Source organism: Octopus sinensis, linkage group LG1 (genome assembly GCF_006345805.1).
Source record: "Octopus sinensis linkage group LG1, ASM634580v1, whole genome shotgun sequence".
Taxonomy (NCBI): Eukaryota; Metazoa; Mollusca; class Cephalopoda; order Octopoda; family Octopodidae; genus Octopus; species Octopus sinensis.
The window spans coordinates 112,636,571-112,651,570 of NC_042997.1; the positions used below are offsets into that span (position 1 = coordinate 112,636,571).

General features: G+C 39.9%; 1 protein-coding gene across 1 annotated transcript in view; it reads right to left on the minus strand.

Annotated features, from left to right (window-relative positions):
• Positions 1–15,000, minus strand: part of LOC115220578 (hydrocephalus-inducing protein-like) — a 175,731-nt gene that overhangs the window by 101,134 nt on the left and 59,597 nt on the right. Inside the window, exons 22-26 of the mRNA XM_029790763.2 lie at positions 13,512–13,640; positions 10,105–10,443; positions 8,004–8,096; positions 3,336–3,545; positions 1,642–1,776 (exon numbers count right to left, since the gene is read on the minus strand). Of these exons, the coding sequence (XP_029646623.2) occupies positions 1,642–1,776; positions 3,336–3,545; positions 8,004–8,096; positions 10,105–10,443; positions 13,512–13,640 (906 nt within the window). The remainder of the gene's footprint in view (positions 1–1,641; positions 1,777–3,335; positions 3,546–8,003; positions 8,097–10,104; positions 10,444–13,511; positions 13,641–15,000) is intronic.

The following is a 15,000-nucleotide window of genomic DNA, read 5'->3' on the forward strand; positions in this document are numbered from 1 at the left end:
CAATGGCAACAACCTCGCTCAAATGTTTCACGTGCCACCAGCACAGGTGCTAGTAAGGCATGTTTCCACAAATCACATGAATTTAACATGAGAGTCAGTATCCTTGGGATTCATACAGCATAGACTGTATTATCCGTGGGCTTCCAGTTAATCAACATCCTTGATTCGTTTCATCAGGCAATACTGCACTATTGGATGAATCACAGAAGGGTGTTTATCCCTTCTTGCCAGTATGAAGGCCAATCTAGCTATGTGAGTATTTCTATATGGACTTGGTCGGGGGAGGTAGGTGATGAGAGTAAAGGAAGGAATGGTAGAAATAAGGGGATGGAGGTGGGTGTGGTGGTGTTAGATTTATTTGCTATTCATGCAGCAGATTTAAGGATGGTAGTACATTTCTTGGTTCTATTTCATTTAAAACGTGACTCAATAAATTTTGAACCCAACATGCGGTCAGCTAAACAGTGGTGTTTGTTGACCAAATTGGTTTAATACCACCCCTCTTATGGTGACCTTTTCCCTGTTTCTGTTGTTATAGTGTTATCATCTGAAATATTGGTATTTTCGTTTATTTGCCTGTGTTCCTTCGCTATTCTATAATTTGTTATTTGTTTACAAAATATTTTTTTCAAGTTCCATGAATGATATTTTGTTCCTATGCCTACACGATATGACCATCTCAGAGTGTCTATTCATCACATTTTCCCTGGGTGTGATTATTTCCAGGGTTTCTTCAAGGCATATGTTGCATACCCATGAAGTTCCGTTATATGATGCAGCATTTTTTTTATAACTGACTAGTGGCTTCTGTATTCTACTCCATTCTGTTTTAGCTTCCAAACAACGTTCAACAGAGATGTGGAATGTCTTTTATTTATATTGAAAAACGATGAGAGATGGTTTCTCAGGCAATTTTTCATGGTGTCTGACTCACTACTTAGTATCATTAGACATTAGCCGGCATAATGAAATATATATACATATTAGAGGGAAACCACTAAGTGGACACCCTTAAGCTAGAAATAGATCCGCTATGGTCGTACCACTAAGAAATGTTCTCAAGTTGTAGGACCATAGCGGATCTATTTCTAGCATAAGGGTGTCCACATAGTGGTTTCCCTCTAATATGTATATAATACAATTTTACTGAACCTTCAGTTTTTTTATATGCTAGACCACTGGTGTGAAATCGATGTTAATCAAATTATTATCTAATTTCTCACTCTCATTTTAAATTTATATATATATATATATATATATATATATATATGATATTGTGTGTGAGTATGTGTATATGTATGTGTTTCCTTGTCTTGATATCACATGACATTTGTGAGTATCACCACCATACAAGTAGTGTCCTTTCTTTCCAACCTTCCATGAAAACATGTCTGGCCATGAAGAAATATTACCTTTCTTAGAAAAAGGTGAGGGTTAGTGACAGGAAGAGCATTCGCCTGTAGAAAATCTTCCTTAGTGAATTCCTTCTAACCTGTGCAAGCAGGGGAAAAATGGACGTTGAAATGATGACAGTGTGTGTGTGTGTGAGAGAGAGAGAGAGACAGAGAGAAAGGGTGCTTATATAATTGAAATGAAATAAGTTATTAAAAAACAAACAGAAACAAATAAAAAAAAACTTACTGATTCAGGAACTACAATGGGAGTCTGTGGAGGTATTTCATCTTCAATTTTGACCATATTTATGGTGCAGAAATTACAACCAACAAGTCCAGTGTTGGTCAGTGTAATGGTAGCTTCAGCCACTTGATCATATTTCTGATATGAATTGATATAGATTGATATAAACAAACTTTACTCTCTTTTCATATTAAATATCATATTTGACAGCTTATAAGATGCACTTTTTCCCTCACCAAAAAATGACTAAATAAATTCACCCTGTGAGGTTAGACCTATATTACTCATAAAAAAAAAACGACTTATTTCCCTGGATATCCATTGGAGTGCATCTGATACGTCCATGCGTCTTTTATGGTTCCAAATATGGTAAAAGTAAATTTATGTGAAAACAGATGGCTTTGTGGTTAGCACATTCAGTCCACGATCCTAACATCATCAGTTTGATACTTAGCAGTGTGTTGTGTCCTTGAGCAAGACACTTTATTTCATGTTTCTCCAGTCTGCCCTGTAACTGTAATTCAAAGGGACCAGTTTTGTCACATTCTGTGTCATATTGATCTCCTTGAGAACTATATTAAGGGTACACGCTCTGTGGAGAGCTCGGCCATTTGCAGGTTAACTTCGTGTGTGTGTGTTTGTCTTTCCCATCAACCACCACTTGACAAATTTTGGTTGGTTGACGTCCAAGTGACTTAGCAGGTCAGCAAAGAGACAGAGAGAATAAGTACCAGGCTTAGAAAGATAAAATAAGTTGGGGTCAATTCATTCAACTAAAAATAATTCAAGGTGGTGCCCCAGCATGGCCGCAATCTAATGACTGAGACTAGTAAAAGATGAAAGAAAAAATAAAAGATCAAGCTGATATAATGAAAACCAATGTTTTTGGAATCAGCATCCAAGACATACCCATGAAGAGACCAAACTTTCAGAACAGCAGAATTCTTTGTTTTTTTTTTTTTTGTAGCTCAATCTGATGAATCAATGAACTAAACAGAACATTTAAGAAAAACCATTTATTATTACATTGGTTTCAAATTGTGGCACAAGGCCAGCAATTTCGGAGAAGTGGGTAAGTTGATTAAATCAACCCCAGTACTCAACTGGCGTTTATTTTATTGACCCAAAAAGGAGGAAAGGCAAAGTCGACCTCAGCAAAAATTTGAACTCAGAACATAGCGACAGGTGCGCTAATGATTCTGTCAGCTTGCTGCCTTAATAGAACATTAATAATCTTTTCTATTCTAGGCACAAGGCCTGAAATTTGGGTGGAAGAGATAAGTCAATTAGATCAACCCCAGTATGCAACTGGCGCTTATTTTATTGACCCCAAAAAGAGGAAAGGCAAAGTTGTCTTCGGCAGAATTTGAACTCAGTATGTAGCAACGGGTGCACTAATGATTCTGCCAGCTTGCCGCCTTAATAGAATATTAATAATCCTTTCTATTCTAGGCACCATGCCCGAAATTTTGGGGGAAGGGACAAGAAAACTAGATCAACCCCAGTATGCAACTTTATCAACCCCAAAAGAAGGAAAGGCAAAGTCTACCTTGGAAGAATTTGAACTCAGAACATAAAGACAGACAAAATGCCTCAAAGCATTTTACTCAGCATGCTCACAGCCTTACAATTATTATTATAACATTGTTATATTGTTGTTATATTATTATTATATGGTTTTAATGTTCCTTTCTTACCTGTTCTCCATAATCGATTGACAAAACATCAAATTTGTAACTTAGGTATGAAGCTTCTCCAGACAACTGGATGCAATATGTCGGACCCCCTTCAACAGTACACATGGCTGTCACGCGTGCCGTTGTGTTGGCATGTCCAAAGAATGTCACTTTGACAAGTTCTGCTTGTCCTGGATGTAATACACCATTCATGGGAAGTAAATTGAAGGCCTGCAATTAGAACAATTAACATCAATACAAAGTTATAGAAAAGAGCAAGCAAATAAGAAGCCTGCATTTAAATGTGACAACACAGGCAGGAGTATAACCATTATCATCATCATCATCGTCATTTAATGCCTGTTTTCTGTGCTGGTATGGGTTGGATGGTAAAGGCGGCGAGCTGGCAGAAACGTTAGCATGCCAGGCAAAATGCTTAGCAGTATTTCGTCTGCTGTTACATTCTGAGTTCAAATTCTGCTGAGGTCAACTTTGCCTTTCATCCTTTCGAGGTCGATTAAATATGTACCAGTTATGCACTGGTATCGATATAATCGACTTAATCCATTTGTCTGTCTTTGTTTGTCCCTTCAGTGTTTAGCCCCTTGTGGGTAGTAAAGAAATAGGTATGGGTTGGATGGTTTGACAGGAGCTGGCAAGCTAGAGAGCTACACCAGGCTCTAGTTGTCTGTTCTGGCATGGTTTCTATGGCCAGATGCCCTTCCTAATGCCATCCACTTTTCAGAGTGTATAAGGTACGCAAAATGAGCATGGGTGATTTTTACATCATGGTGCCAGCACAGATGCTTTCAGACAGTTGTCTTTCCTTGCCTGTCTTGCACTCAACACTTGTTTTTCATTATACTCACTCTCTCATCCATTCCACACCTCTCACTCCGCCATGTACTCTTGCAGCCTCCATCCATTCACACTCTTTCCCCCATTCACTTCTACTTACTTCATACCTCAAGACACCTCATCACTGCTATTTTTATCTCTTCTAAGCTCTCCACTGATCACCTCACTGCTTTCATCATCATCATCATCATCGTCGTTTAACGTCCGTTCTCCATGCTAGCATGGGTTGGACGGTTCGACCGGGGTTCTGGGAAGCCAGAAGGCTGCACCAGGCTCCAGTCTAATTTGGCAATGTTTCTACAGCTGGATGCCCTTCCTAACGCCAACCACTCCGTGAGTGTAGTGGGTGCTTTTTACGTGCCACCTGCACAGGTGCCAGGCGGGGCTGGCAACGGCCACGGTCAGATTGGTGTATTTTATGTGCCACCGGCACGGAAGCCAGTCGAGGCGGTGCTGGCATCGGCCACGAGTCGGATAGTGCTTTTTACGTACCACCAGACCAGGGATCCTGGCTGGTTCAATTCGATTTCGATTTCGCTTGCCCCAACATGTCTTCTCTTCTAAAATGTCAAGTAGACAACTGGTCCCTCTATAGTAAGAAACCTGATTTGTTCTGGCTCCTTCACTCATAATATAAGCCCTCAGATCCAAGCATAAATCTCCTGCTCTCAGGGTACAAGATGTACAGTAACTCCACTGGGGCTAGTGCTACATAAAATGCACGCAGTACACCATGTAAAGTGGTTGGCATTAGAAAGGGCCTCCAGTTGTAGAAACCACACCAATGCCAACAATGGAGGGCAATGCAATCTTGGGCCCTGCTGGGTCTGCCTGACTGGCTCCCATGCTGGTGGCACATAAAAAGCACTATCCAAACGTGATCGATGCCAGTACCACCTGACTGGCTCCTGTGCCAGTGGCACGTAAACAACACCCACTATACTCTCGGAGTGGTTGGCATTCAGCTGTAGAAACATTGCCAGACTAGACTGGAGCCTGGTGCAACCGCTGGCTTTCCAGGCCTTAACCAAACCATCCAACCATTGCCAGCATGGAAAATGGACATTAAATGATGATGATGATGATGTTCAACCCATGCCAGCATGGGACAATGGATGTTAAATGATGATAATAACGACGATGTAATTTTACTGCTAATTACTTTTGTGTATCTGCAGCATTTAAATCCTACATTCCCCATCAGCCATTAGATACTCCACCAAAGCTTTCTTACTGCTTACCAAACACAGCCATTTTTCAAATGTATACGCTTTTAAAATTAATATTCACTTCGTCCTTTTGTAGAAGCACCAAGAAATTTGTTAGAAATTAAATTATAATTATTGTATGCCATATTTTCTGATATTAGTTATGCCATCGTTGGTGGCAAAAGTATATTTCCAGAGTCACCCACCATATGACGGCTAACACTCTAGAATATAAATGAAAGCAATAATATGAAGAACATTCCAGAAGTTTTGAGGATTTTTTTAGGGGAGTTGGTTATAACTATCCTAGGTTATTGTAATTTTAATATATCGTTACTCTACATCTAATAAGCTGACCGGCCAACTTTTGCTGAACCAGACTTAAAGAGATGGCTATAACAATACTTTGAACACACCCTACAAAGCACTGCTTATCACAGCTGAATAATTTTCAGGATGCAGTCAGGATGTGAAGACAATTTGGAAGTTCGTTATGCAAAAAGGTTTTGTATTAAACTGGGCAAAAACACGACTGAAACTTACAAAATGCTCCAGACAGGTCGTGGCTTAACTTATATGAGCCAAGCATCTGTTTTTCACTGGCACAAAAGGCCAGGCAAATGAAGTCCACCAAGAAGCTCATGAAGATGCCCTTTTTCAACAGCAAGGGTATCATCTACATCCATTGGGTTCCCTCTGGTCAAATGGTCAACAAAGTCTTTGTGGAGGTTTTGAGGGAGTCCCAGAAGAGATTTCATTGCAAAAGGCCAGCACACCTGGGCCAGGACAATGCACCAGTTCACAATGCCATTCTGGTAACCAAAGGTACCAAAACTCTCCCCCACCCTCTCTACAGTCCAGACCCAGCTCCCTATGACTTTCGGTTGTCCCCCAAGCTGAAGGAGAACCTCAAAAGCAGTCATTTTGAGGATGAAGGAGGTCGTGACAAGGCTACTGGACACCTTCGCTTTGGAAGATTGCCATGGGGCCTTCACACAGTGGCAAGAGCACTACAACCAGGGCACTGAAATCAGAGGACCCTACTTTGAAGGCGATTAGAGTTTTGTATGTCTTTGAAAGGAATGTCTCTCCAGAAAAACTCTCAGAACTTCAGGAATGTACCTTGTATTTTCTGAAACAACAACATTTGTGGAAGCACCATTTTATAACACACAAAGCTATTTAAATACACTTAAAATTTTACCCTGACAGTGCAGATGATAATTTTTCATACTAACATGCAGACATCATCATTTAACGTCCATCGTCCATGCTGGCATGGGTTGGACAGTTCGATAAAGAGCTGGAAAGCTGGGGAGCTGCACCAAACTCCTGTTTGTTTTGGTATGGTTTCTATGGCTGGATGCCCTTCCTAATGCCAAGCACTTTACAGAGTGTGCTGGGGGATTTTAGATGGCACTGAACAAGTGCTTTTACATAGAACCATATGGGCACTTTTACGTGGCACCATATGGGCACTCTTCCATGGCACAGCCACAAGTATTTTACACAACCAGAAGGATTGGTTTTAACACTTCTGTTGTGGGGTATGGGTCTTCTTGTGTACAGCCAGGCGCCAGGTATCTCGGTCCTTTGTCATCTCACCTGAAAGGTTCAGCTTCCCAAGGTTGTTCTTCAGTGCTTCATCCCATGTCTTCCTGGGTCTCCCACTTCCATGCGTTCTATCCACTTTGAGAGATTGGTACTTCTTTATGGAGCTGTCAGCACCCATCCACATCACATGATCAAATCAGCACAGTCTCTTCTCTTGTGTACAACAACTAACTCTTCTTATACCTAACTTCTCCCTCAATACACTATCACTCTGTTGAACATGTACACTTACATTACACATCCAGCAAAGCATACTGGCCTCATTCCTTTTTAACCTTTGCATGTCCTCTGCATTCAGGGCCCACATCTCACTAACAAGTATAATTGCTCTCCATATACATGCATCATCATCCTTTGACATCTGTCTTTCATGCTGGCATGGGTTGGATGACTTGTCAGGAGCTGGCAAGCAAAAGGACTGAACCAACCTCTGTCTGGTACAGCCTCTTGGCTTCCCAGACCCCAGTCGAACTGTCCAACCCATGCTAGCATGGAAAGCGGACGTTAAACAATGATGATGATGATGATCTTTGTGTGTTTATTAAATGGGTTTTTTTTTATTTAGTTGCTTCACTTTCAACACAGTCATAGACCAAGATCATAAGTTAGAAAAATAGCAGCTCTTAAATTTTCAATAAATTGACTGGCTCCCATGCAGGTAGCACAGAAAAACACACCTTTTGAGTGTGGTCAGTGCCAGAACTGCCTGACTGACCTTCGTGCCAGTGGCACATAAAAAGCACCCACTACACTCTCGGAGTGGTTGGCATTAGGAAGGGCATCCAGCTGTAGAAACTTTGCCAGATCAGATTGAGCCTGGTGCAGCCTTCTGGCTCACCAGACCTCAATCAAACAGTCCAACCCATGCCAGCGGGGAAAGCAGATGTTAAACAACGATGATGACAATGATGATGATGATGATGAAAAAAAAAAACTAATCTTTGACATTACAGTATAACAATTTTACACTTTAATAACAATAATCAACAAAACTACAAATTAAACAAACCTGACAATTATCTTTGCCAGAATTCTCTTCATCAAGTTCATTTAAAATTGTATAAGCACCACCACCATACAAATCTTGATTTCCTACATTCATCTATTCAAAATAAACAGAACAAGAACAGTAGAATTAATGGTAATGTCTTAAACTATTTCATCATTAACATATGTATTCCTCTCTCTCTGAACACACAGCTTGTATTTTGCCAATGTTGTTCTATGAGCTGAATTATGTTGAAACTAGCACTATGACCCAGCAACACCGAGTCATAGTGCTAGTGCATGCATATACAGCTGCATGCGTGCACACATACACGCGAGTACTGTCCAAATCTCCGACCAATCACATACAGCTAGCTGGCATTCAATTGGCATATCAAGTTTCGAGCATTTTGATTGGGTTTTGGATAGAAAATTCACAAAAAGGTCACTTCTATTGATTTTTTAACGGCTTTGCAGGGTGACTAGGGAAATGTAAAGATGTGCACGACCACCCTTGGACAGTTTTGAAAGACCATAGAAAGTGCAAGCCCTCTAACTGAGAAACTGTGGATTTGTATAAAGGATACACACACACACAGACAGACATTTTGCTGTTTATATATAGAGAGATTAGGCAAATTATTTAAGCTACGTAAGTTCTACTCCTTTTGTATATGTTCAAGTCCCTTCACGACAGGAATGTGCTGATGATGGCTATTGAGGCAGAAACACATGTCCATGGCTGTCCTCTTATCTCCAGACAATAAGCCTGGTCTTTTCCTGAATGTCAAGTCAGTTTTGGAGAAATTCTGCAGTTTTGAGATTATTTCCCCCTTCTCCTATGGAGCCGGTCTTAACTGCCATTTGGTAAGAAGCCGAGATAATTTTTTAATAAATCAAAAATTCAGTTTGAATGGCCCTTGATACGCCTGTATCATTTTTGATACAGCTTCTTCGCAAAGTAGAGCTATAATAATACTGAAGGGGATGAAAGAGGGAGAGAACAAGAGTCTTGTAGTAGAGGGAAAGGTGGAAAGGATGGTGGTGGTGAGGTGTGAGAATATACCCTGAGGGTACAAGGAGGGGAAGAGAGATAGAGTAAGGTCAGGAAATCAAGGATGAATGGGTGGGTGGGTGGGTCTGCAAGTGTGTGAAAGGAGAGAGACAAAATGGTTTGAAATAAGGGTAGAAAAGAAGTGAATAATGAACATAGACGGAGGCGTGGAGAATGGTGGGTCTCAGTTTGGGGGGAGGAGGTTAAAGGCAAATAGGAATAGATCGAGGAGGAGATGGGTGAGGTGAGGAGGTAGAGAGAAACAGCATAAGAAAACCATGTATGTGTCAGTTATCTCATACTTATTTCAGGCATTGGAGTGCAAGTCATGCCAGGGTGCCACATTGAAGGCTTTAGCAAATTGACACCAGGGCTTTTTTTTTTCTTTTTAAACCCAGCACTTATTCTATCAGTCTCTTTTGCTAAACTGCTAAGTTACAGTGATGTAAACAAATCAACACTGATTGTGAAGTGGTAGTGGGGTACGAATACAAAGACACACTCACACAGATATACATGCACACACACACACACACATACACACACAAAGAGGTATATATATAATCTACTAAAGTGGTGTTGAGCACTCATTCTCACTGTTCAATATTAGTGTATATGATGAGCCTCTTTCTTGCTTCCATCTACCAAATCCACTCACAAAGCTTTGGTTAGTTGATGGGTTATCGTAGAAGACACTCACCAATGGTAGCGCACAGTAGGACTGAACCCAAGGCACAGGGTTGGGAAGGAAGCTTCTCAATTGTACACCCAGGCTTATGCCTTTACAGCACAGCCACACCTGAGCCTATATCAGCAGTTCTCAATCGTAGCTCCCAGGGACGCATGCAGTCCTCAGGCATCCATCCAGTGGCCCCTGACAGTCTTCTCTCTACAAATTTAATCATTTTTTCTTTAATTGACTTCTGTTTTACATTTTTTGGTGCAGACCCCTAAAACAACCCGGGCTTTGAGTCTGACCCGGATATTAAAGCGGATGAGAACCTCTGATCTATATATTTCAGAAGGAGAAAGGAACAGAATTCAAGTAAATAGAGGAAGAATAACATACTATGGTTGAACTGATATCTCCACTAGTGAACAACTCAGAGTCATACTCCTTGTAAGCCTTCAAGTCTTCAAAACCAGCTGACGACATTTTTGACTTTGACTCTGTACCATGAATGGAGGATGTGGAGTCAAGATGCTTAATCAGCTCGTGATTCACCACTTTCTTGGTTAACTCCAATGTGAACATTGTCCACTGATATCTCACAACCAATGGGCTGTTATTCATAATATTTATTATCTTTGTTTCAGTGCTGTTGTTCATGATGCAGCCAAAGTCGACTTCTGTTTGTTCAAAAGTGAGGTTGGGAAAGTAAACTTCTCCATGTAAAGTGATATAATCCTAGAAAAAAAATACAATTCCATTTATCAGAAGAGAAAACAAACTATGTACTCTTTTAATAGAGACAATAGAAAATCAATGTACTTTAACCCTTTCGTTACCATATTTCTGACCAAAATACACCCCTTATGTGTTTCAATTATTTTCTAACGTAATCATAAATTTAGTCTGGTTTCATTAAACAACAATAACTTTTTTATTTATCAATATATTAACGTGAATTTTGGAAGATAATTTAATGAAATGTTCTCAACCAATTCTATATAATAATTTTTGTCACGAAGTGACTCTAATTGCAGGTAGATACAGGTAAATTCAACAAAATATAAAATTATTAAAATTTTGTTCAAACATCGCTATAGAAAATGGGTTATTAGCTAATATTCAATTGGGTATACAACAAAATTTTACGATAGAATTTGTTATTCTGGGTAACTTTCTGATACCCATAATAATATTTATGGCAAAATAGTCTTAATTTCATTTAAGGTTTGGTTGGAAACCACTAACTATCCTTTCTTTCGCTTTGTTTACGTTTAGCGTAACGGTTCGTTTCCGCCATAATGAGTTCAAATAGACTCATTCGAAAAAGTAAAAAGAAATAGTCTAAGGCTTTACTCTTCTGGGAAAGTCTGTGGCTTGGTCCAGTTTCTTCAGAAAAATCACCGAAAGAAACAGTTTTTAAATTTTCACTCCATTCAGGTGCCAATTCATTGTCTTTATCGCTGTCGGAGCTCTCGGATTCACTGTTTTCACTTTCGGAAAATGAAACATCAGATTCATTATCAAATACCACATGCTTTTTTTTTTTCAGTCATAGAGTTAGATTTATGAAGGTCTTCAGTAGAAAATCCTTCGAATTCTGACTCGCTGCTTGATATAATGAAATGTGTATCCATTTTTTGTCAGAATTACAAATTTTGAAAACACAATAGGAACAAATTTTGGAAAAAAATCTCCCAAAATTCACGGAATTAAAATTACACTTCGATTGTTGTACAAAACTGTAGTTGAACTGTTTACGAAGTATAATACGTGTTTTCACAAATGTACTAAAGAGATTTGCTCTGATATTCTCATTTAAATATGAATAGGTAAATTCGGGCGGGTTTGGGCGGTTTGGTATCGAAAGGGTTAATCCTTTTGATACCAACCCAGCTGAAACAACCAATGGCTCTGTAGTACAAATGTCTTGTTTTCATAAGTTCTCAATTAAAATCTTCCACCAAACCTTAGTCACAATTCATGTTCTTAACACTAGCTGAATGATAACTAAGTCATTTTACTAAATTCTTTGTTATATTTAAAATTAACTGAAAGAAACACAGAGCATCTTAACAGAAATATGGTAACAGAAGAGTTAAAATATATAATAGAGAAACAATTCTTAACCCTTTCGATACCAACCTGCCTGAAACTGCCTCTGGCTCTGTAGTACAAATGTCTTGTTTTCATAAGTTCTCAATTAAAATTTTCCACCTTAGTCACAGTTTATGTTCCTAACACTAGCTTAATGATAACTAAGTCATTTTACTAAATTCTTTGTTATATTTTAAATTAATTGAAACACAGAGCAACACAAAAGAAATATGGTAACAAAAGGGTTAATCAACAAATAAACATTTATGGTTTAAGGAATTGTTGGAATAACAATAAATACCTGCTGTCAATACTCTCATCAATATTCCTATCAATAGCCACCCAATAATGCCCACCCCCATCAATGCCTTCCCATCACTCTCCCTATCAATACTCCCCCATCAACCCATCCATCCCCGTCAATACCTTCACATAGACACTCATTCCTTTTAGCATATTCCACCCCATTCAAACACGAGTATACATGTCCCTGTCATATTTCATCTTTGAAGAACAACTTCTCTTTTCCGATGATGAATGTCAACAACAGACTATTCAGTGATGACACATCCTCAGAAGGAAGAAATTATTCTCTGAAGATGAAATACAACAGTGATTAGTGTATTAGCATACAAATCTAGCAGAACGTATCAAGAATGAATGTGTATATCATTTTGATTATTAGAGTTTTACGTCTGGGTAACTTTGACTGAAGAGACACAATGATGTTGAAACACTGGTGTCTCAGTGTCTCCTTATGTCATTTAATTGAATGTGTTGTCAACACACATCACCTGAAAGGAGAAACTCTGTCACCAAAGGTGGAATACAACAGCAATTAGCATATTTCCATTCAAATCTGAACAGGCTATGAATGAATATCATTTCGATTCTTGCCGTTTTATATCATCATCAACACCACCATCACTACCAATACCACCATCATCACCACCATCATCACTATCATCACCATCACCACTACTATCATCATCACATCCACCGCCATCATTACCACCACCATCACCACCACCATCAGCATCACCAGCAGGAGGCGCAATGGCCCAGTGGTTAGGGCAGCGGACTTGCGGTCGGAGGATCACAGTTTCAATTCCCAGACCGGGCGTTGTGTGTGTTTATTGAGCAAAAACACCTAAAGCTCCACGAGGCTCTGGCAGGGGGTGGTTGTACTCTTTCACCTCAACTTTCTCTCACTCTTTCTTCCTGTTTCTTGTCCCCAACTTCCTACACAACCCCCGAGCCTGGATACGCATTCATCCATACGTCAATGCTCTTGGTGTCGGGAGTTGACCTGCCTTCTCTTCTGCGAGTCTTACAAATAGCAAAGGACCATGTTTCGGACTTCTCCCACTACAGACAATCCTGAGGCGCAATCTTGCGAGCTGTGGAACGAAGACTGCTTCGCTCAACAAAACAAAACAAAGCATCACCAGCAGTCGAGTTTATTTCAGATATTCTCATTCTAAAAATCATCTCTGGCTAATTGTTGAGAGGACATTGGTGTTGCCTTGGTGGAGGTTTGAGCTCTCTGAGTGCACTTGTTGTTTAACATATTAAATTATTTTTGCTTACATTTTCAGACATTTACAAATACATGAAGGTCTTAATCCAGCCCTGTGCACCTTCATTGCTGTTTTACTTTCTCATAGTAAATTAATTTTTCAAAATATGGTTGATATTAAAATGCTTACAATGTGAGGATGTTCATCATAGCTGATGGTTAGACTCTGTTCAATAATTCGGGTGACTAAATCATCTTTATAACATGGATTGAACTGGATCTTTAAGGCACAGACTTCACCAACATCTATTTGTATTTTCTGGAAAAACAAAATAATTGAAGATTAATAAAACAACAGAAACAGATGGTGTTGATGATGATGATGGTGATGATGATGGTGATGATGGCAGTGGTGGTGGCAGTGGTAGTGGTGGTGGTGGTGATGGTGATGATGGTGGTGATGATGGTGATGATGATGGTGAAGGTTGCTTTTGTCAATTTCAACATTTGAGTGTTTGAAGGAAGGGATTTAAAAAAAAAAGGAAAAACAAGGATTAAAAACAAAAGAAGCTGCATCTATTTGTGATGAATGCTTGACTGTAATTGGAGTCCAGGTTTGGATTTTGCTATGAAAGGAGGGACTTTGATGATTTTGATTTTTTCTGGGATTGGACATATGTATCTGTAGATTGCAGGATAACAACAACAGCAACAGTGGAGGCACAATGGCCCAGTGGTTAGGGCAGTGGACTTGCAGTTGTAAGAACGCGGTTTCAATTCCCAGACCGGGCATTGCGTGTGTTTACTGAGCAAAAACACCTAAGTTCCACAAGGCTCCGGTGGTGAACCCCGCTGTACTCTTTCATCACAACTTTCTCTCACTCTTTCTTCCTACTTCTGCCACAAAGCAGAGGAACCATGGTGTAACCCACTATGGTGTGGTAAACTTTCAGACCCTAGTCTAGATTGCGAATCCTCTGTACCCCAGGATGGTTCAGCTCTCCACCCATTAAAAGCCACCATTTATAGAATGAGGATAACAACGTAGCTTTTGCACCCGTGCAACCGCCAGTCTATCGCGTGCGGTGGGTGGATCTTCAACTTGCCACACGCATTCTTAGTAGCTTAGAGTAGGTTCAAATTATAGATTATTCTTTGTCGGTAATGGCATGAGTCCTGATTGGAAGAAGAAGAAAACAGCAACAACAAACCTTCCTGCTATAATCACAAGGCTTGCAATTTTGGCCGAGGATGTGTGTGTGTGTTTGTGGGGGGGCTAGCCAATTTGAGCCAATACTCAACTGGTTCCTTATTTTATCAACCCCGAAAGAATGAAGGACAAAGTTAACCTCTGCAAGGGGTTAGGGTTAGGCAATTTCAGGGGTTGGGGCTAAGTCAATTACATTGACTCCAGTGCTCAACTGGTACTTATTTTATCGTCCCCCAACAGCATTTGAACCAAGAATGTGAGGTTGGAAGAAATGCCACTAAGCACTGTGTCCAACCTGGTAACAATTCCTATTTCTTTATTTCCCACAAGGGGCTAAACACAGAGGGGACAAACAAAGAGAGAGAAACGGATTGAGTTGATAACATCGACCCCAGTACGCAACTGGTACTTAATTTATCGACCCCGAAAGGATGAAAGGCAAAGTTGACCTTGGCGGAATTTGAACTCA